Source organism: Macaca thibetana, chromosome 15, assembly GCF_024542745.1.
Source record: "Macaca thibetana thibetana isolate TM-01 chromosome 15, ASM2454274v1, whole genome shotgun sequence".
NCBI classification, from domain to species: Eukaryota; Metazoa; Chordata; class Mammalia; order Primates; family Cercopithecidae; genus Macaca; species Macaca thibetana.
Genome location: NC_065592.1, coordinates 3,763,956 through 3,787,998, shown reverse-complemented (window position 1 = coordinate 3,787,998; position 24,043 = coordinate 3,763,956). Strand labels below are relative to the sequence as shown.

At 59.9% G+C, this 24,043-nt stretch overlaps 3 protein-coding genes across 13 annotated transcripts in view; 1 reads left to right on the top strand and 2 right to left on the bottom strand.

The window, feature by feature from the left end:
* PTGDS (prostaglandin D2 synthase) overlaps positions 1-24,043 on the bottom strand; it is a 117,858-nt gene that overhangs the window by 9,555 nt on the left and 84,260 nt on the right. Inside the window, exon 1 of one of the 9 annotated variants that reach the window (XM_050760358.1) lies at positions 23,454-23,457. The exons of 6 other annotated variants lie outside the window; for them this stretch is intronic. The gene's annotated coding sequence lies outside the window, so the exon portion shown is untranslated. Of the gene's footprint in view, positions 1-6,617; positions 6,622-8,821; positions 8,826-23,453; positions 23,458-24,043 lie in introns of those variants that run through there. 2 more of the 9 variants (XM_050760364.1, XM_050760363.1) reach the window with 2 other exon arrangements.
* Positions 5,096-24,043, top strand: part of EDF1 (endothelial differentiation related factor 1) — a 107,844-nt gene continuing 88,896 nt past the window's right edge. The window contains exon 1 of one of the 3 annotated variants that reach the window (XM_050760416.1): positions 5,096-5,105. The gene's annotated coding sequence lies outside the window, so the exon portion shown is untranslated. Of the gene's footprint in view, positions 5,106-12,263; positions 12,274-15,285; positions 15,297-24,043 lie in introns of those variants that run through there. The other 2 variants (XM_050760417.1, XM_050760419.1) reach the window with 2 other exon arrangements.
* On the bottom strand, positions 15,845-18,916 carry LCN12 (lipocalin 12). Its single transcript, XM_050760306.1, has 7 exons — positions 18,884-18,916; positions 18,554-18,684; positions 17,965-18,101; positions 17,476-17,555; positions 17,291-17,407; positions 17,000-17,101; positions 15,845-15,971 (listed from the first exon to the last, which is right to left on the bottom strand). The coding sequence occupies exons 2-7, from the start codon at positions 18,665-18,667 to the stop codon at positions 15,943-15,945; spliced, it is 579 nt and encodes a 192-aa protein (XP_050616263.1). The 5' UTR covers positions 18,668-18,684; positions 18,884-18,916; the 3' UTR covers positions 15,845-15,942.

Genomic DNA, 24,043 nt, shown 5'->3' with positions numbered 1-24,043 from the left:
TTGCCCAGGCTGGTCTCGAACTCTTGACCCCAGTTGATCCTCCTGCCTCGGCCTCCCTAAGTGCTGGGATTACAGATGTGGAGTGTCCTTAACTTGGGGGCAGTTCTGGGCCTTTCTTGGGGTGTCAGGCAGGGAAGACTCAGCCTCCTGGCCTCTAAGAAGGTTCTGATCTGGCTGCTTCTGAGGGACAGGGGTCCTGGCCCAGCATTCGCAGAGTGGGTCCCTGTGGGAGGAGGAGGTTGTGGTGGGGAGAGGCTGGGGCGAAGGCTTTGGGGAGGGGCAGGTTGGGTGAGCTGGCGGGGGGGGTTCCTGGCCTCCCGGAGGGTCCTGCTCCCCACTCTTCCTGAGGCTGCTCTTCCTGGCAGCCTGCCTGTCCCCACCCCGACCATGTCCCTGCCCGTGGAAGTTCTCACGGCATGTGTGGAATTGGGGCGTCCCAGCCACAGTCACTGTGTCCCTTGGCCCTGCACCCTGCCCTGATCTTCCCCTGCCCCTGGATCTCAGGACAGGCTCCTCCTCCAAACTGCAGGCCCCAGGAGAGGAGCAGGGGCCCTACAGCTGTGCTGAGGATGTGGGTGAGCTCCCTCAAGGCAGGCGCTGCCTCCTTCTGCCCACGGGGACCGCCCACGGGGTCTGCCCACCTGCCTGTCTGTATGAGGGGTCTCCACCCCCAGGCCTCCATCTCCCCTCCCCTGGCAGTCCCATCACCTGGCAGGGGCTGTTGGCACCAAGCTTCAGCTGAGCAGGCTGGACGTGACCACGGCTGCCACCAACATCCTGAATTGGGAACTGCGCTCCGGCCTGAAGGTGTTGACTGCCAGCCCCAGGACGCGCCACTCCCCTAGAACTGCAGGGACTGGCGGTGGGCAGGGCCAGGACCCCCTCCCCAGGCAAGGGTCCCAGGCTGGGCTGGTACCTGTACTCTGGCAGGAGCCTGGATCTGACAGGGATGGGTGACCCTGGCCAGGGGGTGGGCAGCCTTCCTGAGCCTCAGTTTCTCCACTTGCACAGAGGGTGTGAGCTCTTCCCACCTGGCAGGGTTCTCCAGGGCCGTGGGGGCCATGCGCACTGTGGCAATCAGGCCCATTGGCACAGCTGCACCCTCCTTCCTCCTTCCCCATCCTGGAGGCCACTCACCAGCTCCTTCCTGAGGCTGGAGACGGATCTTGTGGAAAGGCACGTTCAGGCCCCTCTGGGGGCCCTTGCTGTGGCTGGAGTGTCCCCAGCAGGGTGAGGCCCACCCACAGGGGTCCCAGGGCTCCCCACGGGGCTGCAGGGGGCAGGACTCCTGGGCAGCAGCCGGCCTGGCAGGGGGTGAGGAAGGGGGTAGGGAAGGGGGTGGGTGAGGGTCTGGGCTGGGACCCCCTGGTAATGAGGTCCCCTGCTGGCCCCCACCCCAGGACAAGCAACCTCTTTTTCTCCAAGTGCAGGAAGGGTGCTCCTCTCCCTCCTCAGCAGGGGGGCTAAGGGGAGAGGCGGGGCAGAGGGAGGTTGGGCTGGGGAGGTAGGGGTCCCTCCTTGGACTCGGCCCAGCAAAGGTTGAGGAGCATGCGTTCCACTGGCGCCCACCATTCCCTGGTCTCAACCTTCGGAGGGGAACGGGGGTGGAAATGTGGGCTGGGGGTGGGCACCCGCAGAGACCACCAGCTCCCAGGGAGGTCCCAGGCCTCACCTCTGATTCCCAAAGCCCGGGTCCCTGCCCTCGTACGCCTACATCCATCCTCAGAGCTGTTGCCCCGAAGGCTCCTGGCCAGCCCTGGGTCTGGGTGTGATGGCGGAAGACACGGTGCGACGGTCCACTGTGTGCCCAGCATGGGCGGCCTCCCTGGAGCCTCCCCGCCTTGTCCTGCCCTGAGGCATCAGCAGGATCAGGCCAAGCTGTTCCCTGACTTGGGACAAGCTGCAGAGGGGAGCGCTGGTGGTGGGTGGGACGGAATGTGTCTGTGCTGAGGCTGCTGGCACCCACCCTACTCTGCCCACAGGTCTAGTCTGGGCCAGGACCTCCCTGGTGCAGCCCCACCCCCATCCTCCAAGCCTCCTGTCTCACGGGCGCAGCAGGTCTTGGCCCCACTCCCCCAGGGCCCCCAGCCCACCTGCCTCCCCTCGACTGCTGCTGTGTGGGGCAGCTGTGGACTTCTTACCACCCTGGTCCTGTAATGAGGCCCCTGGGGATGGCTGACCCTAGGAGGCCACTGCTGACCTAGGCTGGGGCTTCCCCAGAGGACATTGGCCTTGGCCTTGGCCTGGCCACAGCCCAATTCTCAGGGGTCCCGGGGAACATGTGCGTTTCTGAATTCAGGGTTTGGTGACTCAGACACTTGGCTGTGGGGGTGCATCAACTCTGGGCCCTGTTGGCAGAGGCATGATGGGCAGGTGGGCCAGAGGATGTGGGCACAGGCTGGAGGGTCCAGACACCTCCCTCTGGGCCCAGCAGTCTCCAGGTTCCCCTAAGGCCTTGGGGGGCCTCTGTCCTCTTCCAGGGTCCAAGCAGCTCCCTGGAGCTCAGCCTGGTTTGGGGAGCATCTTGTGGGTCCTTGGTCTCTACCTTACCCCCAGGTAAGGCAGAGTTTTTTTTTGTTTTTTTTTTGTTTTTTTTTTTGAGACGGAGTCTCGCTCTGTCGCCCAGGCTGGAGTGCAGTGGCCGGATCTCAGCTCACTGCAAGCTCCGCCTCCCGGGTTCCCGCCATTCTCCTGCCTCAGCCTCCCGAGTAGCTGGGACTACAGGTGCCTGCCACCTCGCCCGGCTAGTTTTTTGTATTTTTTTTAGTAGAGACGGGGTTTCACCGTGTTAGCCAGGATGGTCTCGATCTCCTGACCTCGTGATCCGCCCGTCTCGGCCTCCCAAAGTGCTGGGATTACAGGCTTGAGCCACCGCGCCCGGCCGGCAGAGTTTTTTTGAGACGGAGTTTCACTCTTGTTGCCCAGACTCTATCTCAAACATAAATAAATACATAACAAAAAATGGTTACTTTAGATATATATTTTATATATAGATAAATAGATATATAGAGATATAGATATATATGTTTTTGTTTTTGTTTTTGTTTTTTTGAGGCGGAGTCTCACTCTGTTGCCCAGGCTGGAGTGCAGTGACGCCATCTCAGCTCACTGCAACCTCTGCCTCCCGGATTCAAGTGATTCTCCTGCCTGAACCTCCCAAGTAGCTGGGATTACAGGCATGCGCCACCACACCCGGCTAATTTTTGTATTTTTAGTAAAGATGTGGTTTCTCCATGTTGGCCAGGCTGGTCTCGAACTCCTGACCTCAGGTGATCCGCCCTCCTCAGCCTCCCAAAGTGCTGAGATTACAGGCGTGAGCCGCTGCACCCAGCATAGAATGTTTTATATTTACAGAAAAAAAATGTGAAGACAGATGAGGGAGTTCCTGCGTGCCCCTCCCCCAGTTTCCCGCTCGCTGGCGTCCTAATTCGCGTGATCCCTTTGTCACAATCAGTGAGCCAGTGTTGGGACGTCCAGTCAGCTGACGTCCAGGCTTTCTCCAGATTCCGTTAGTTACTGAAGGTCCCTTTCCAGGTCACCACGTGACATTGTGTCTCTCATCCGTGGGCTCCTCCTGAGTGACATTTCTCAGCCTTTCCTGGTCCTTGATGACCTCAGCGGCCTTGAGGGGTGCTGCTCAGGTGTCTGTGGGGCACCCCTCAGTTGGGCTCTGTCTGCTGAGTTTCTCACGCTGAATCCGGTGATGGTCGGGGAGGAAGAGAATGGGGGCGGGGCTTCCACCGTGTCACACGGGGGACACCATCAGTGCGACCTTCACTGCCCACGTTGACCTTGGTACCTGGCTGGGGTTCCCTCACCCGAACCCTGCGCCTCTCTGTCTTTTTTTTTTTTTTTTTTTGAGACGGAGTCTCGCTGTGTTGCCCAGGCTGGAGTGCAGCGGCCAGATCTCAGCTCACTGCAAGCTCCGCCTCCCGGGTTCCTGCCATTCTCCTGCCTCAGCCTCCCGAGTAGCTGGGACTACAGGCGCCCACCACCTCGCCCGGCTAGTTTTTTGTATTTTTTAGTAGAGACGGGGTTTCACCGTGTTAGCCAGGATGGTCTCGATCTCCTGACCTCGTGATCCGCCCGTCTTGGCCTCCCAAAGTGCTGGGATTACAGGCTTGAGCCACCGCGCCCGGCCCGTCTTTTTCTTTTTGAACTGTCCTCTCTGGATGAAGTCCCTTGTGCGACCCCCACCTCCCCCGGAAGGGGATTTCACACACATTTGCAACTTTGCTGCACTGAGATTTGTCTCTGCTCTCCCACGGGTAGGCACAGCCCTTCACTGACATCCATGTGGACCTCAGGTATTTTACACTTTGGCTCACACCCTAGTGTCACATCCTGTTTCGTGGCTCATATTGGGCCAGCTTCAGTTACTGGCGGCTTTTCCATTGGCTTCTGAGTCCTTCTCTGCAAAACGTTTTTTTTGTTGTTGTTGTTGTTTTTTTTTGAGACGGAGTTTCGCTCTTGTCGCCCAGGCTGGAGTGCAGTGGTGCGACCTCAGCTCACCGCAACCTCCGCCTCCCGGGTTCAAGCGATTCTCCTCCCTGAAACTCCCGAATAGCTGGGACTACAGATGCCGCCACCACACCTGGCTAATTTTTTTTTTTTTTTTTTTTTTTTTTTTTTTTGAGACGGAGTCTCGCTCTGTCGCCCAGGCTGGAGTGCAGTGGCCGGATCTCAGCTCACTGCAAGCTCCGCCTCCCGGGTTCACGCCATTCTCCTGCCTCAGCCTCCCGAGTAGCTGGGACCACAGGCGCCCGCCACCTCGCCCGGCTAGTTTTTTGTATTTTTTAGTAGAGACGGGGTTTCACCGTGTTAGCCAGGATAGTCTCGATCTCCTGACCTCGTGATCTGCCCGTCTCGGCCTCCCAAAGTGCTGGGATTACAGGCTTGAGCCACCGCGCCCGGCCAATTTTTGTATTTTTTAGTAGAGATGGGTTTCTCCATAGAGGTCAGGCTGGTCTCAAACTCCCAACCTCAGGTGATCCGCCCACTTCGGCCTCCCAAAGTGCTGGGATTACAGGTGTGAATCACCGCACCCAAACTCTGTGATACGTTTTGATGCACACACCCACGAAACTATCATTGCGATCAGGGGGCAACTGTGTTGGTCGCCCTAAAGATTCCCTGAGCCCCCCGGAATCCCTCCCTCCCTCCTCTTTCCATCACCTCCCCTGCCCCCAGGCCACTGCTGTGTTTTCCTCGCTGGAGATGAGCCTGTGTTTCTGGGGCTTCGCCTGCGTGGAGCCAGTCCGCGTGCACGGTTCTGGCTGCCGGACGCCCTCCGCCCCCCGCGGTTATTTTGGGGCCCGTGCAGGTTGTCGAGAGCATCGGTAGCTCCTTCGTTCACTGCTGGGCAGTGTCACATTGTGCAGACACATCACGATTTATTCTCCTTCACCTGTGGGTGGACCTGGGGGTGTTTCTAGTTTGGGGCCCTTACAGATAAAGCCGCTGTGGGCACACGCATCGTGCGTGGGTGTGTGCTGTATCTCTTTTGGGTAAATACCCAGGAAGGCAATAACCAGGTCCTATGATGGTGTAGCTTAATTTTTAAAATACTGACGCACTGTTTTCCAGTCCTTTCAAGATAGGCCTTTCTCCTTAGCCGCCTTGGGCGGTCAAGAGCACCCAGGGAGCAACACCAGGGCTGCCTGGTCCACTTGAGGCTGTGGGAGGGAAACCCCCGAGCTTGTGGCAAAGCAGCAGAGGATCCAGCGTGCCTGTGGCTGAGACGGGACGGAAGCTTCTTTCTGTTTCTTGCAAACATCCAGTCATGGAGCCTTCCAGCCCCAGGTGTGCGGCCTGGCCCCTCTCTAGGACGGTTTCCCGGGAGGCGCACACCTGGCTGGCGTCCTGCTCTCTGTGCAGATTCAGCCACCTTGCTACGCAAACATAGCCGGGGAAGCAGGCGGCTACAACCTAGGATTCCATGCTGAGCCAGAGCAGGTCCCTCCGTGGGTGTGGCCCGAGTCTCCTTCCTCTGCCGAGCAGGGCGTGGCAGGTAGTGCGGGGACTGCGGAGGACTGGCAGCTTTGATGCCAGGCGGTCAGGCAGGTGCTGAACCCTGAGGTACTGCCACGCCCACCCGCTGCCCAAGGCAGCAATTGATGGGTTCATGGACTCCCTGCCCGTCTGAGGTCAGTGCCAGGCCCGCAGGGCCCCTCGTCAGCAAGCTTCTGCCCAGGGTGCCCCACGGTCACAGGAGGCTGAACCCCAGCACTCTCCAGCCTGAGGGGAAGGGGAGAGCAGAAGAGAAACTCCCCCAAACCCCAGAACCACCTCCAGCGCCAGGGTGGGCACGGTGCTCTCTGCCAGGCCTGGGGTGGTCCCCCTGGGTGGGTCACAGGACAGTGTGGGTATGAGGTGGGCCCCCTCCCCCAACTCCCAGGCACCTCCGGAGGGGTTCCCTGAGCCTGCGTGCTGCTCCCAGAGCTGACCCCCAGCCCCAGCCCCACAGCCCACCAACCCCGTGCCTCGCCTTGCAGCCGAGCGGTGCAGTCGGTTCTCCCCTCATACAGGGGCTTCCGCTGGCTCCAGCACAAGAATCCCCAGACCCCAGGCCACATCCTCAGCCCAGCCTTAGAATCCACCCCTCTCCTCCTCCCTGCCCCCAACCAGCCCCATCTCCTGGGCTCATGGCCTTATCCTGGTTTTGGAGGTCAGGGATGCCTCCAGGGCAGGTCTGGGGCCCCGCTGACAGCAAGGGGACGCCTGCCTTGGATGCGGAAGGCCCACCGGCTTCACCATCCACTGTGGGGTTCTCTCATCCCACAAGGACTCAGACCCTGTGGGAACGGTGCTCTGTGCAGGCCTCTGGCCCCACTGGCGTGTGGACTGCCTCCTCTTCCTCTGTCTGACATCTGTCTGCCAGACTGGGCCGTCCTCATGCTGGCATCTGCTGCGTCTCCTGCCCTGAGCACTCCCAGGCCCTGGGCTCTGTGCCCTGAGTCAGGCAGGGACGGGGCAAAATGCTCATCGGCACCCTCCCAGCCAACTCGGGGTCCGGCCTGAGGATCCCTACAACCCTGAATCCCCTCCCAGGGCAGAGTCCCCGTGGGGACAGGGCCAGGGACTTGCTCTGATCACCACTGAAGTGCACAATTGCTGGCTGGGTGGAAAAAAACCCAATCCCAGTTAATCCACACAAACGTAAGAAATAAGACAATTTCCTGCAAAATAAAATAGCTTTCTACCAGCATTCCTGTCCAACAGAGCCCACATCCACATCCCTGGGGAGATGTTTCAGAAGAAACAAGGGAGACTGTGTCACAGAGCGAAGGCCCTGTGTGCATGCGTGTGTGCGTGCACGTATGTGCCTGTGTGTGCCTGTGCACGTGTGCCTGTGTGCATGTGTGTACCTGTGCACGTGTGTGCGTGCATGGGTGTGCCTGTGTGTGTGTGCATGCCTGTGCATGTGTGTACATGTGTGCCTGTGTGCATGCGTGTGCCTTTGTGTGTGTATACACGTGTGCCTGTGTATGCCTGTGTGCACACGTGTGTGCCTCTGTGTGTTCACATGTGTCTGTGTGTGGGTGCCTGCCTGGTGTGTGTACGCCTAGGCAAGCCCTGCACAGGGAGATGGAGACAATGTTTCAGCCTCCCTGATACATCCTGGGCAGCTGCTCCTCCCTCACCATGGTGACTGTACCCACAGCCACTCCCTGTCTGAGATCCCACGGCCCCAGCCCACTCCTATTTCTGGTTTGCCAAGAGGACACTAGGAGGTGGACCCCCAATGGCCCACCTCAGGAGAGCCCCTGGGGTGGGCTGAGCTGCCTGGGGTTCGCTCTGAGGATCCTGGGCTGCCCCTGCACAAGGCCCCCGCTAAACTTCACCCCGTTCATGTTAGTCAGTTTTCTGTGGCTATAACTGAATACCTGACATTGGAAATGTACAAAGAAAATAAATTTATTTCTTACAGTTCAGGAGGCTGAGAAGTCCAAGGTTGAGGGGCCGAGTTACAGTGTGGTGGAGGGTGAGAGCTGCCAGCTGAGGTCTCTGTCTTCTCATAAAGCCATCAAGTCCACCATGGGCCCAACCCTGAGGACCTCATCTAACCCTAATCACCTCCCAGAGGCCCCATCTCCAACCAACGTGTGGATCTGAGACCCGAGCAAGGTGGTTCACGCCTGTAATCCTAGCACTTTGGGAGGCCGAGGCAGGAGGATCGCTTGAGCCCAGGAGTTCGAGACCAACCTGGCCAACACGGAGAAACCCCGTCCCTACAAAAAACTTAAAAATTAGCTAGACGTGGTGGCGGACCTTTGATCCCAGCTACTTGAGAGGCTGAAATCTCAAGTAGGAGGATTGCTTGAGCCAGGGAGGTCGAGGCTGCAGTGAGCAGAGGTTGTGCCACTGCACTCCAGCCTGGGCAACAGAGCAAGACCTTGTCTTACAAACAAAAAAAAGTGGATTTGGGGATGAAGCGTCAACACATGAAATCTGGGGACACGTTCACATAGCACCCCCTTTCCAGCAGCGGGGCCTCCAACACACACGAAGCCCTGGGGACTGGGAGGCTGGACCCTCCCCACACTCCAGGATTAGAGAGGGGTCCCTCGGCCCACCGGTCCCCCTGTGTGGGGGCCCTGGTGTCTGCCCTGACCCTGTGGGCCGTCCTGCCGGGAGCCCTGAGTCCCCCGCCTTGTATGTATGGGACGCGTGGGGTGAGTATCGGGGAATCGGCGAACCAGGGCCAAGTTTCTCACGCCAGGGGGTTACTGGGAAATCGTGCTTCCTGGGGATCGCGAGAAAGCTAGCAGGGCCTACGGTCTGAGGGTGTCTCCAGCTCAGCCCTGCACCACAGGTCTGGCCCCCCATGCCGCCCACTCAGTCCCTGGATGACTCTGCCCCCAACCCTCCTTCTTCCTCCTACAGAAAACAAGCTGAGGCAGAGCTGGAAACCTGCAGGCAGCTGGTCCCGGCCCAGCAGGCCCAGATGGTGGCCGCGAGGGCGCTGCTCTCGGCCAAGATAAAGAGACTGGATCGGGCAGGGCCTGAAGGACAGGGAGTGCTGGGTCCGGCTGAGCTGGGCGGCCCTGGGCTCAGGGGCCAGCAGGAGCCCCCGCCCCTTTCAGCCAAGGCTCCAGGTCCCATTCCCAGCAGCACCTGCACACAGTCCCCTCGCAGCCCTGTTCCTGCAGGCCCTGGTGGGTGGGGCTTCCACTCGAGTTCCTGAGGAGCCTGGCCTCCCCGCTCATCTCTGTGCAATAGCGCCAGGTCTTCCAGTCCTGGTGTATACCCCTCAACTCCTCCTGCAGGGCTCAGGGCCCTGGCTGTGTAGTCATGCGCTGTGAAGGGCAGTGTGGAGGAGGAGTGGGCCAGGCAGGGCAGACCCACGTCCACCATCTGTGGCCTCACGCGGTGCCTGGTCCACCAACACAGCTCTGAGCTCCACAGTCAGTGCCCAGCGGCCTCCTGCTCTGTGCCAGGCCCTGCAGACATGAAGGCAGGGAGGGTGGGCTCTGCCTGGTGGGAGGGGGTCAGTGGGTGTTCTGAGAATGCGAACATGAATGCGTGCTGCACCCCCAGACCCCGACCCGGGAGCCCAGCACTCAACAGGAGGAGTTTCACCCACACACGGCAAGAGGTGCACATGGAGGCCTCCAGCGTACCATCACCACGTCCCACCGTGGGAGCCGTCTCACAGCAACATGGGCACCTGAGTCGCACACCTCGATGAACACCCACGTGAGCAAAACCTGATCCCGACGTGGAACATTCCAGACCCCCTCCACCTCCTGCCAGCTGCAGGCAGCGCTGCGATCCCCAACACGGAACATTCCAACATTCCACCCCCACAGCTGCCGGCAGCATCCTCACCCCGGCCACAGAACATTCTACCCCACCCCACAGCGTCCCCACCCTGGACGCAGCAGCTGCAGACCTGATTTCTGTCATTGGCGAGGAGCTTGGCCTGTTCTAGAACTTTGTAAATGGAATCACATAGTGTGTGGCCTTTGTGTCTGTTTTCTGAGGCAGACCCAGCCCTGCACCCAGGTCAGGCCACTCTTGAGGTCAGGGCACAGCTGTGTCCGCCTCCCCACCACACGCCACAGCCCTCAGATGAAGCCTGCACAGGAGCGGGCCCCAGGACCCAAAAAGACAGAGCAGCACTAAGGGGACCCTGTGCTTCCCGCTCCGCCCAGGGGCTCTGTAGCCTGACCCCAGGAAAGCAGCATGGGCCCAGGTGCCGGGCGGCTCTGGCAGGTCTTCCACCACCTTTGCCTCACTTTCCTGGTCTGGGGTGCTGGGGTGGATACCCAGGAGCCCCTGGTCGCCCCAGGTCTGAACAGTGTGAAGAGGAGCTGGGCCCGGTTCCCCTCCTGGGCCTGTGGACAGCCTGGCCCAGACCCGAAAGTTCCATTCCCACCTGCCCAGCCCCTCCTGGGCCGCCTCTCAGTGTCTGAGTGGGCGTGGGTGGAGCGCTTGTCCCGTGGGGCAGCCCAGGGCAGGTGTCCCATGGGTAGAGTGCCCCGAGGGGACATGAGCTCTGGGAAGGGGTATCACGGAGTGAGGACCAGAGGAGACCCTCCCCACCATGAGCCGTGCGGGAGCTGCTTCCCACCAGAGCCCACCATACCCAGCCCGAGCTCTGGGTGGCCTGTCTGTGGTCACTGTCACCATCACAGGCTCGTGTAGTCACCATCGCAGGCACAGGCTCTGTGTGGCTGTGGCGGGCCCTGGACAAGGCTGAGAGGGACCACAGTTGGCCTTCGGGGAAAGGCCCCCTCTGCCACCGCAGGGCCTGATCTGGGAGGTGGTGGTGACCACTGGAGGGACGGAAGCCAGCCCTGGGTCCAGCCCCTTCACCCACCAGAACTTACCTGCTCCCAACCCCACTGACCCTGTTCTGTGGGAGGGGCAGGCACAGGCTGTTCCCAGGCCCAGCAGGCCCAGATGGTGACCTGGGAGCGGCTCCACTCAGGCCAGGATAAAGAGATTCAATCTGGCCACCCACAGGGGCCTGGGCTGCTGTGCTTGGGACATGGGGATAGGGGCCAGCAGGACACCCCACTCCACTGGGTCAGCCTGACTTGACTCCAGCAAGCAGACAGGTGGGCAGGCAGACGCCCTCTCCGGTCAGTGTCCAGCCCCAGGCCTCTGGGCTCACACACCGGCAGGCATTCCTGGATCACCTGCCTGGCCTCGGCTCCACGCCACCTGCTCCCAGCCCCGTCCCCTCACGCAGACATCGGGAAAAGGGCTTTCAGCCGGGAAGTGCTGGTGCCCCTGGGGGACTTGAGGGGAGGAGGTTCACACAGGGGCTACCACCAGGGCCAGAGAGAGTTGTGTCACCCCAGGAACGATGGGATGAGGGGGGTTGTGGTAGCTGGAGTCCAAGACAGACGGAGGGCTGTGTGGAGGGACTCCCTGACTACTGATGGGGGGACACAGCCTCCATCCAGGATTGAAGACTTCTGGGAGAGAGACCATCCTGCAACCCAGGTGGGAGCCAAGTGGCCAGTGGGACGGCACAGCCACTCTGGCCAGGGCCAGTGAAGCAGAAGGGGGTGGCTGGGGCCCTGGATCCAGCCAGGCCTGAATTCCACCCTCCCCATAGAAGCTGAGAAGGAACACAGGCCTAGGCAGCATCTCCTGTCTCCCCAGCCAGGAATTGATGTGGAGGGAAGGGGAGTGTGTTGGGCTTTGCAGAGACACTGCCAGGGAAGAGGAGGGTACTGTTGAGGAGTCTTATTCTCTGCTTGTGCCTTTGTCCAGGGAGCTGGCCACCACCGGAGGGTGTAGCTGGGTGCCAGGAAGGCAGTGGCTCCCACCTGCATATGGTGGTCATGCTCTTGCAGCCGGGGTTATGTTCCCTGCCTTGGGGAAGGGAAGCTGGCAGGGGCAGGGTGACCCTGCCAAGAGACCAGCCAGCCTTCCTGAACCTCACAGTTTCCCCATCTGTGCAGAGGGACTGAAAAGGATTTCCACCGGCAAAGGCTGTGCCAGGCCAAGAGGGAGAAGGTGGCCTCCAGAGTCTGTCTTAGGTTGTCAGGGGCAGGGTAGGGCTCTCTTCTCAAGCTGAGCCTCTCTAGGCCACTCCTCTCTTTTGGCCTGGGTCCTGTGCCTGGACCCCACAGAGGAGCCATCCCCTACTGCAGCCAGGCATCGGGTGAGGGCATGGCCCAGGCCCTGGGCTGGTGAAGGCACAGGTCCTGGTCCTGCAGAGTGAGTCTCACCCATGGGGACACCGTGGCCCAGCAGGAGGAGTGATGAGGAGAAGGAGTAAGAGAGTAGAGAGTGAGGCCATTGCTCTGGGGGACCTTGTGTCTGACCCCCACTCCAGGGTGGAGGGACCCTTCCTTGACATATTCAGGAAGGAACACCCAACAAGCCCTTTCTGCCAAAAGACAGCCACCTTCACTCTCAACCTTTCCAGGGTTAAATCTAATACATGCCAGGCCGTGGTCCAGGATTTCTGACACCCAGGCTTGTGTCCTCATGACCACACAGTATAGAATGTCTCCCAATCCAGACACAACCAAACTGCTTTCAACCTCAGCCTCCTCATCCAGAGCACAAGAAAAAAAGAGCAAAAAATCATCGTCCATCCAACTATCCATCCATCCACCCCTCCATCCATTTATCCACTAATCTACCCATCCATCCACCCACCTACCCATCATCCAACCATCCATCCATCCACCCACCCATTATCCAACCATCCGTCCATCCATCTACCCTTCTATCCACCTATCCATTACGCAACCATCAACCCATCCATCCACCCACCCCTCCATCCATCCATTTATCCACTAATCTACCCATCCATCCATTTATCCACCCACCCATCCATCCATCCATTTATCCACCCACCCCTCCATCCATCCATTTATCCACTAATCTACCCATCCATCCACCCACCTACCCATCATCCAACCATCCATCCATCCACCCACCCATCACCCAACCATCCATCCACCTACCTACCCATCATCCAACCATCCATCCATCCACCCACCCATCACCCAACCATCCATCCACCCACCACCCATCATCCAACTATCCATCCATCTACCTACCCATCATCCAACCATCCATCCACCCACCTACCCATCACCCAACCATCCATCCATCTACCTACCCATCATCCAACCATCCATCCACCCACCCATCACCCAACCATCCATCCACCCACCTACCCATCATCCAACTATCCATCCACCCACCTACCCATCATCCAACTATCCACCCACCCACCCATCATCCAACCATCCATCCACCCACCCACCCATCATCCAACCATCCACCCACCCACCCATGATCCAACCATCCATCCACCCACCTACCCATCATCCAACTATCCACCCACCCACCCATCATCCAACCATCCATCCACCCACCTACCCATCATCCAACTATCCACCCACCCACCCATGATCCAACCATCCATCCACCCACCTACCCATCATCCAACTATCCACCCACCCACCCATCATCCAACCATCCATCCACCCACCTACCCATCATCCAACTATCCACCCACCCACCCATCATCCAACCATCCATCCACCCACCTACCCATCATCCAACTATCCACCCACCCACCCATCATCCAACCATCCATCCACCCACCTACCCATCATCCAACTATCCACCCACCCACCCATCATCCAACCATCCATCCACCCACCTACCCATCATCCAACTATCCACCCACCCACCCATCATCCAACCATCCATCCACCCACCTACCCATCATCCAACTATCCACCCACCCACCCATCATCCAACCATCCATCCACCCACCTACCCATCATCCAACTATCCATCCATCCACCCACCCAATATACAATCATCCATCCATCCATCATCCAACCATCCATCCACCCACCCACCCAATATCCAACCATCCATCCATCCATCCACCCATCACCCAACCATCCATCCACCCACTTACCCATCCATCCAACCATCCATCCATCCATCCACCCATCATCCAACCATCCATCCATCCACCTACCCATCATCTAATCATCCATCCAGCAACCCACCCATTATCCAACCATCCATCCATCCATCTACCCATCTATCCACCTATGAATCACCCAACCATCGACCCATCCATCCACCCACCCCTCCATCCATCCATTTATCCACTAATCTACCCATCCATCCACCCACCCATCATCCAACCATCCATCCATCTGCCCATCATCTAAACATCCATCCATTCACCTACCTTCCCACCATTCAACCATCCATCCACCCACCCACCCAATATCCAACCATCCAACCATCCATCCATCCATCTACCTATCATCTAAACATCCATCCATCCACTCACCTTCCCACCATTCAACCATCCATCCACCCACCTACCCAATATCCAACCATCCATCCATCCATCTACCCATCATCCAACCATCCATCATCCAAACATCTACCCATCCATCCATCCACCCACCCCTCCATCCATCCATTTATCCACTAATCTACCCATCCATCCACCCAACCATCATCCAACCATCCATCCATCCACCCACCCATCATCTAAACATCCATCCATCCATCCACCCTATATCCAACCATCCATCCATCTATCTACCCATCTATCCACCCATCCATCATCCAACCATCTACCCATCCGTCCATTCACACACCCATCCACCCATCCTTCAATTTATCCATTTATTCGCTCATCTATCCATCCATCCACCCACCCATCATCCAACCATCCATCCATCCATCATTCAGCAGCTTTCTCTGTGTCAGGCGCCATGTTGGATGTGGGATAGAGTGATGGACAAAGCAGGCCTGTCCCTGCCCTTGTGAGGGTTGTGTGCTGGGGAGTCAGACACAAAGAAAAGGTTGAATTGTGGCTGCAGTAAGCACCACAGCTGGTGTCATTTGAGTTGATTATGGGGGTCCATCTTGTTGGGGTCATCAGGGCAGGGAGGGAGTCCAGTCTGTCTGCTATCTCTGTCCATCTTCCAATTCCAGAATCTGCCTGGATCCCGTACAGCTTGCCCAGCAGGAGGTGCGCATGATGGTAGAAGGATTCTAAGCAGGGCCATGCTCCTGGGCAGCGGGTGCTCCTGGTGGGTGAAGGTTAGGCTCCAAGTTGAGGGTCTCTGGATGCTCTTTGCTCTCTAGCAAGGCCAGAGACCACTAGGGTCCATAGCTGCCCTGGGCAGTGTCCTGCTCTCCCTGCCCAGAGGACAGTGGGGGCCGAGATGGACACAGACATCAGAGGGCTGAGAAGTGGGTTGCTCTGGCTGGCCAGTGGGGGTGGGCATCCGAATGTAGCCATCTTGTAGGGGTGTACAGTCAGGGTTGGGGGGCTCAGGCTGGGAGTGGGCGTCTGGGTTGAGGCCTCAAATCTTTTGTGTCTCTGTGCCCAGCAGGCTCCAGCCTGAGGCTGCTTGTTGCTGCATCCCCTCTCCCAGGTCTGGGGCATCTGCACCAGGGCCTCCTCCTGTTCTTGGGCCCTGGTAGCTCCAGGCCAGCTTCCCTGACAGAGTGGCTGCTGCCTAGGACAGCTCGGGGTCTGAGCATTCCCGGGGCTGCATCTGGCACGGCAGCCCCGAGTGCTGACCAGGGTGCAGGTGGAGAAGCACCTACGAACTCCCATAGCCGAGGGCCAAGGGGCAGGGATGGAGGGGCCTTGGCCTGGAAACGACCTTGTACAACCTGCAACCATGGGCAAAGACTCACGCATGAACACACATGTGCACGCCCTCACTGACACACGCACACACACTGGCCAGAGAGCCAGCTGGGGGGCCGTAGTGTGCCCAGAGAAGGAGCTGTTGCAGCCCTACAGGGTCAGCTGTCTCCTTGCTTCTGTCTCCTTGCCCACCCCAAGGTCACAGTGGTCACACTCTGGGACTCTGGGCATGGTGCATTTATTCAGGTTTGAGAGTGGAGGAGGGCAGAGCTCACGCAGCTGTGAGGCAGGTCCGGGCTGGGCAGAAGCTACTTCATCCTTCAACAGACGCTGGCATGGGGTGACCAGTCTGGTGGGGGAGATGGAGTCGGGATGGGAGCAGGGGACAGAGCCCAGGAGGAAGCAAGGGAGGGCACAAAGGAGGGGCAAGTGGCTTTGGGTGAGGAGAAGGAGGGAGAAAGGGGACCAGCATCGGGTCTAGGGGAAGGGGGTGGTGAGGGAGGCTGAGAAGGGGCAGAAGATGTGACCCACAGCGGCTGCCCTGCCAACAGTCCCAGGTCCTCAGGAAGCCCCTCACCTGGCCCTGTCTGTCCCCATGCCCAGACTCACTGCAGACCCAGGAGGCCTGGCATAGCGAGCGTGCAGGTGCGTACAGGTGTGTGCAGACCAGCACGTGTGACTGTGCATGGGTAGGCAGCATGTGTGCAAGTGTGAATGGCATGTGCGTGAGGTGTTCACACGTGGAAGCATGTGCTAGTGTGTACATGTTTGCTCATGTGTGAGTGTGTGTGCATGTAGTTATGTACATGTAAAGGAGCAGAGGCAGGAATCAGAAGGGCATGGTGGGCACCCCTCCAGGAAGAGGAGGGGCTCAGGCTGACCTCGCCCTCCCACAGGAAGAGTCAGGCCTTGAGGGCTGAGGTTCTCTGAGTGGCCAGGCTGGGGCTGCCACCCAGGGCAGGCTGCTGAGGTCCAGGGCACCTCCTGGGATGAGTCCAAGCTCCTTGTGAGTAGGGATGGGTGAAGGGAGGAGGTGGCCCAGGACAGGGGATCTGGGGTGGGAGGAGGCGGCCCGGGACAGGGGACCCGGGGCGGGAGGAGGCGGCCCAGGACAGGGGACCCGGGGCATGAGGAGGCGGCCCGGGACAGGGGACCCGGGGCGGGAGGAGGCGGCCCAGGACAGGGGACCCGGGGCGGGAGGAGGTGGCTCAGAGCCTGGGTTGAGGGCAGGGACCCAGGAGCCTTGAGACCCCTGAGTGCAGGCTGGGACTGAGCTCCCTGGGCAGACACTGAGTCCAGCCCCTCTAGGGTCAACCAAACTCACTCCTGCGGGCCCCGTGCCTAATGCCCAGCATGCCCGCAGGCGAGCCACGTTACCGGTCACATCTGGGAAGACAATGTTGTCATCCGAGAGGCCCTGAGCTCTGCTCAGGCAGAAAAACTGGTCCAGTGTCCCGGGAGGCAGCAACCAGTTCCTGCCTGCAGCCCAGGGAGCCCAGCGTGGGTCTGGGCACTTGGCAAGGGGTTGGGGGCTGGGTAGGTGGGAGATTGAACTATCTGTGCCCCCAAGTCACTCCAGGCGGGGTGGGGAGGCAGGGTCTGACCCGAAGCCCAGAAGGAGGTGCCTCCAGGGCCACACACAGGCCCAGGGTGGCGTGGGGGGCTCACTCAGCAGGCTGATCCTGAGGACGGCCAGCTTGCTCGTGTGTCTCCGGGACAGCATCAGGGCGAACTGGGTGTAGTCACTGTTCACCACCCGGGTCTCCTCTCTGTCTGCCCCAGGCCCTGAGGGGGCACAGACGTCACATCCCTGTAGGTCAGCACCCCGCCTCTCCCTCCTGTGACCGGCTTACCCACACCGTGGTCCACCGTGAACTGCCCGGGCTGGGCTGCTGGTATCAGCACATAAGACCACGTGTCACAGTGCTGGCCTCTGTGGGAGGGGACGGGTGGAGGCGGAAGACTCCGGAAGCTGGCAGTTCCATGCCAAGGTGGGCCCCCCAGGAGATTTCAGCCGCTCATTCAGAGGGACCCATGGCGGGAGTGGCCAAGCCTCATGAGTGGAGATAGTGTCCCACTATGTTGCTCAGGCTGGTCTCAAACTCCTGAGTTAAGTGATCCTTCTGCCTCTGCCTCCCGAAGTGCTGGGATTACAGGCGTGAGCCAGCGAACCCAGTGCCCACACTTCTTTGTATACTCCCCAGCTGGATTTTGTCATTGGCAGCCAGAGTCATGACGCTGCCCGTGCTGGGACAGGGCCCATGGTGCACCTGAGCCACTGGCGACTGAGACCCAGGCCCAGGATGCTCCTCACCTGCTTGGAACATCAGGGAGCCACTCACCGAGTCATGGCATTCCACACCTCAAAGCGGCCATCGTCACTTAGCTCGAAAGTTGCGGTGAAAGGGTTCAGCAGCGCCCTGTGCTCCGGCCTGAAGCTGTTGCCCGCCAGGCCCAGGACAAACCATTCCCCCTGGAACTGCAGGGGCGGCGTTGGGCAGGGGCAGTGGGAGGCAGGGGTGGCGGTGGGCAAGATCAGGAGCCCCCTCCTGCCTTCTCTGGCAGCTTCTGGACCCCTCACAGAGCAGTGCTCCCGGCTGGGCTGGCGCCAGGGACACTGGCAAGAACCGGAGCCGACCCTGGGTCTGGCAGGGACATGGTGACCCTGGCTAGTGGCTGTGCGGCCTTCCTAAGCCTCAGTTTCCCCTCACGCACAGAGGGAGCGATGGGCGGGGGTGACGGTAGGGAATTGGTGCCAGGAAGGTCTGTGCTGGGCCCTCCTCTGCTGGAGGTCGGGGGCCCGCCCGGGCCCTCCAGGAAGCAGGGCTGGTCCTGACTCTCTGGGCAGCATCCCCAGGCCTGCTCAGCCACCAGTCTCTCCCTGCACTCAGACCCAGCCGGCTGCTTCTCCTTCCCTCAAAACCCCTGTACCTGGTTTCCTTGGAAGCTCTGCATCGGGGGCGGGAGTGTCGGGGGGCTTGGGGTCTGGCCCTGCAGGACTTTCAGCAAGGAAAGCCATAGCCACAAGCCACATGGCAGCCTCATCCTGGCAGCTGTTGGGCCTACGGGGACAGCGAGAAGGAAGTGGCCATGGGCAGGTGACCCAGAGACCCTCCTCTTCATGCAAGTACCAGCAGGTGCCCCTCCCAAGGAGGTGTGCCTCTCTGCCTCCCTCCTCAGGACTGGCAGGAGAGGTGGTGCCCAGGGCAGGCTTGGGGTGGGCTGTGTGGTGCGGGCTCTCCTCAGGTACCACCCACCCACCTACGGTCTCTTGGGTTCCAGCCAGGCAGGGTAGGAGGGGCCCCCAGGTCCACCTTCCACCTCATCTTCTCATTCCTGAGGCCCTGCACCCCTTCAGCCTCCTTCCGAGTGCTCCATGCTGGGGGTTCAGAGGCCTCACGCAGCCTTCCTTAGCCTTCCACCCTGTCACAGAATGTTTCATCTCAGGCAGAGAGTATGACCTGCCACAGCCATAAGGGACAGGGCCCAGCTGTGGCCAAACCTGGGCATTCCCCCTGCAGGGCCCGGGCCTGCCAGCCACCCCCCCGCCCCACCCCGCCTGGCTCTGCACATGCCTGAACCACAGCGTGGGCCGTGGCCCTGGCGCAAGAACAGGACCAGGGAGGGGCCCTGTGGCCATGAGGTTGGGGTGGAGGTGCCCCGAGCAGGCAAGTAGGGAGGCTGGGGCCTACAGAGCACCCAGGCACCCTGGTGAGGACGGCTGGGGGCATTTCAAAGGCAGTCTCTGCCCAGAGAGAGGGGCAGGGCTGGGAAGCCCCACTAACGGGAGTGGGCACCCCATGCTGGCCCTGCCTGAAAGAAAGGGTTGGTAGGCCTGGCGCAGAGGCTCATGCCTGCAATTCCAGCACTTTGGGAGGCCAAGGTGGGAGGATTGCTGGAGCCCAGGAGTTTGACATCACCCTGCGCAACACAGCGAGACTCCATCTCTACAAAAAAATTTAAAAATTAGCGGGGGGTGGTGGTGCACACCTGTGCTCCCAGCTACTTGAGAGGCTGAGGTGGGAGGATTGCTTGAGCCCAGGAGTTTGAGCCTGCAGTGAGCTAGTGAGCTATGATGTGCCACCGGACTCCAGCCTGGGCAACAGAGTGAGATCTCATCTCTAAAAATGTAAACATAAAATGTAAAAAGAGGGCTGGCAGGGAGGGCATTGACAGGTTTGGGGCTTCTAGCTGCCCTGGCACTCCTTGGACGACGGGGCTAGGGAGTGGAGTCCCCTTCCTGACTCTCCTCCCATCCACACAGGTAGCTGAAGCCTCTGGGTGCTGGGCTCCATGTTACGGGGTCACCAAGGGTGAGCCAAGGGCCTCCCACTCACAGTGTGCCTGGCCTGTGAGCCCCTGCCCGGGCCACCTCCTCCCCAGGTCCCTGTCCTGGCCGCCCCCTCCCACCCCAGATTCCCTGTCCTGGCCGCCCCCTCCCACCCCAGATTCCCTGTCCTGGCCGCCCCCTCCCACCCCAGATTCCCTGTCCTGGCCGCCCCCTCCCACCCCAGATTCCCTGTCCTGGCCGCCCCCTCCCACCCCAGATTCCCTGTTCTGGCCGCCTCCTCCCACCCCAGATTCCCTGTTCTGGCCGCCTCCTCCCACCCCAGATTCCCTGTCCTGGCTGCCCCCTCCCACCGCAGATTCCCTGTCCTGGCCACCTCTTCCCCTCACCCAGCCTTGCTTACAAGGGACTTGGGCTCATCCCAGGAGATGTACTGGGCCTCGACAACCTGCCCTGGGTGGCAGCCCTAGCCTGGCCACTCACAGAACCCGGCCTCCAGGACTTCAGGACTCCAGGACTGGGCTCCGTCCCAGGCCTCACTGCCCACATAGAAGGGCAGCTTGCTGTGCCTTGTCTTACCAGCACAATGCTAGCGTTTCAGGAGGCTGGCCCAGGAAAAGAAAAGTTGGAAATAATCTGTTCATTCCCCTGAGCTCCCCAGAGGAGCCTTCGACTCTCCACCATCCCCCCGGCCCAAGCCAGCCTAGGAGCAGCTGTCAGCCGCCCCAGGGTCCTGCTCTCAGCTCAGCAGGCACCCCTCCCGGGGCCGTCTTATCGCAGGGCACTGGGGAAATCTGGGATCACAGCCCCCGCCACTGACCCCGCCCATGCAGGGCCCTGCGGGAGGAAAACTCGGCCCGAGCCCCACGCAGACTGAGCAGCAGAGGTCGGGTGGGCGCAGTCCTCGACACAGAGGGGCGTCCCTGGGCTCCAAGCAGCGCCTCAGGCCCCATGCCCCCTCTCCCAGACCCACTCCTGCCACCCTGGGGGTCTGTGTGTGCCTCCAGGTAGTCACTGGCTGCTGCCGTTAACCTCGGTGCCCCCCACGTCCCCAACAGGAGCATCCAGACCACGACAATGGGTTCGGGGCGCCTCCCCTCTCCCACCGCGGGGCAGTCACAGGTGCCGCTCCTCCCGTCTAACGTGATTGGTGGATGGTGGGCACGTGACCTTCGCCGCCCAATCAGGGCCCTGCAGGTGCCTTTGCCCGGCTGGGCCGGCGGCGCCGGAACGGGCCCTGCAGGACGCGGGCCTTTGGGAACCTGCCGGGCGCCCGAGGGAGTCCTGGCTCTGACCTCGGCCTTCAGCACCGCCTGGGGTGGGAGGGCCGGGCGCGGCGGCACACGCCAGTGAGCCTAGCGCTTTGGGAGGCCGAGGCGGGAGGCGGTGCCCGGGAGCTTGCGTGCCACGGGGAGGAGCAGCCGCACCTTCTGCAGGGCGTCCTTGAGAGGCGGGAGGGAAACCGCTGCTTCCACTCAGCACCCTGGACCCCCAGCCCACCGTGGGGACCGTCCCTGGGGCCTCTCCCACCGAGCCCTCCCATCAGGTCCTCTCTTCTCTCTGCTTCCCTCCCCGGCACCCCCCGCCAACCCATCGCCTTCATCTCGGCCTCCCCCTACAGCAACAAGGACAGACGTCCCCTCCACTGCGCGTTCCTCCGTTCCCGGAAAACTCCCGGCCTATCCTCTGCTCACCCTCCCCTCTCTCTTCCCACTCCCCAGGCAAAGACCTTTTCCCAGACATGGTCCTGGGCGCTGGGAGGCCGCTTGGGGGTGGGGGTGGGGAGGCAGGGGTAGTTGGCGCATGGCAGGGAAGGGAAGAGGGTGCCTCGTCCCCACATGGAAGAGTCCTGGCCACCTGTCCCTCTTGAGCACCTGCGTGGGCAGGGAGGACGGGCATGGCACCCGACTGTCGGCCCTGCCTTTGGGACCAGGGGCGCCCGGGGCCCTACACAGCACTTTCACGTCCAGGCAAGGGGGGGGGGCACCCAGGACAGTCCTGGACTACTGACCCTGCAGATCTTGGGCAAGACTGCTAACAATTAAATGTTAGTTTCTACAGATTAAAAAGCTTTTTTAAAAAATAGAGATGAGGTCTCACTATGTTGCCCAGTCAGATCTTGAACTCCTGGCCTCAAGCGATCCTCCCTCAGCCTCTCAAAGTGCTGAGATTAAAGGTGTGAGCCACTGTGCCCAGCCAGTTTGCGTAGTTTTTTTTTTGGCCAGGTGCAGTGGCTCATGCCTATAATCCCAGCACTTTGGGAGGCCAAGGCGGGTGGATCACGAGGTCAGGAGATCGAGACCATCCTGGCTAACACGGTGAAACCCTGTCTCTATTAAAAGTACAAAATATTAGCCGGGCATGGTGGCAGGCACCTGTAGTCCCAGCTACTTGGGAGGCTGAGGCCGCAGAATGGCATGAACCTGGGAGGCAGAGCTTGCAGTGAGCTGAGATCACACCATTGCACTCCAGCCTGGGAGACAGAGCAAGACTCTGTCTAAAAAAAAAAAAAAGAAAAGAAAAGGTGTGAGCCACTGTGCCCAGCCAGTTTGCATGGTTTTTTGTTTGTTTGTTTGTTGTTGTTGTTTAAATAAATTGAAATAGTCTTGCTCTGTCACCCAGGCTGGAGTGCAATGGTGCGATCTCGGCTCACTGCAACCTCTGTCTCCCGGATTCAAGTGATTCTCCTGACTGAGCCTCCTGAGTAGCTGGGATTACAGGCCCCCAACACCACGACTGGCTAATTGTTTTGTATTTTTAGTAGAGATGGGATTTCACCATGTTGGCCAGGCTGGTTTCAAACTCCTGACCTCAAGTGATCAGCCCGCCTCGGCCTCCCAAAGTGCTAGAATTACAGGCGTGAGCCACCGTGCCCGGCCCTTTCCATATTATTATTATTATTATTATTATTATTATTATTATTTTAGTTAGTTAGTTTTTTGGAGATCGAGTCTCACTGTCACCCAGGCTGGAGACAGTGGCATGATCCCGAGTCACCAAAGCAATTCTCCTGCTTCAGACTCCGGAGTAGCTGGGATTACAGGTGCCTGCCACCATGACCAGCTAATTTTTGTATTTTTAGTAGAGATGAGGTTTCACCATGTTGGCCAGGCTGGTCTTGAACTCCTGGCCTCAAGTGATCCACCTGCCTCAGCCTCCCAAAGTGTTGGGATTATAGGCATGAGCTGCCCAGCCAAATTATGCAAACTATTTTAAAGAACAATGATTTTCACAGAGCTATCGTGATTTTGATTTTATGTAGTGTTTGAAATTCAACTAGAGCTCATTACACACTTCTGTGAAATAAATGCCTTGTAATCCTTGCGCTCCTCATCCGCTGGTCCCAGGACACACAGCCAAGTGGCCACGCCCTTCACTCAGTGCGGGAACCCACCCAGCCCTGCAGAGACGTGAAGGGTCAGGCTGGGCCACTCTGCCATCAACCACAGCACCGAGGTCATCGGGTAGCTCTCTGGCGCCACCCCTCGGACATTCAGCCCTCCCTGAAGCTCGTGACCGCAGCCAGCTACCCGACTCCTCCTGCCCCCAGATGAGACCCTCACTTTCTGTTTGGGGGATGTGGGGCCAGGCATGGAGGAGGCAATCCTGGGGCTCAGGCCTAGAGTCTTCCCAGCATTGCCAGCTCTGAACCCTGAGCCCTTCTGCTGCGCCCTGCTCTCTATCTCGTGGGTCTCTGGGACATGGGGCTGGAGTGGGGGCAGGCAATGCAAGGGTGTGACCTCCTGGGCCCTTCTCCTTCCCAAGTCCCAGCAGTCAGGGCCCCTGCCTCCCCTTCCCACCACCTGACTTGCCTGCCCTCCTGGGGTCAAGCAGCTGAGTAAACAGGTTGAGCCCCGCCTGTGGGATGGGGACCCCGTTGGAGCAGCTGCTGGCTCCTCCCTGCCCCCACCCAGGCCATGTGCGTTGGGACCAACTCCAAGGTGCCTTCTCCTCCCACCCCTGCCCACTGTGGCCGATTGGTGGCTGACCCCTGGACTTTGAGTTCCTAGGGGGAGGGACCAGCCCACCTGGTGGCTCCAGGGCCTGGCACACAGTGGGCCTTCAGAAATGTTTATCAAACAAATGCCAGGGGCCGCAGGCAGGGCCTGAGAGGAGCAGCTCAGCGGCCAGGC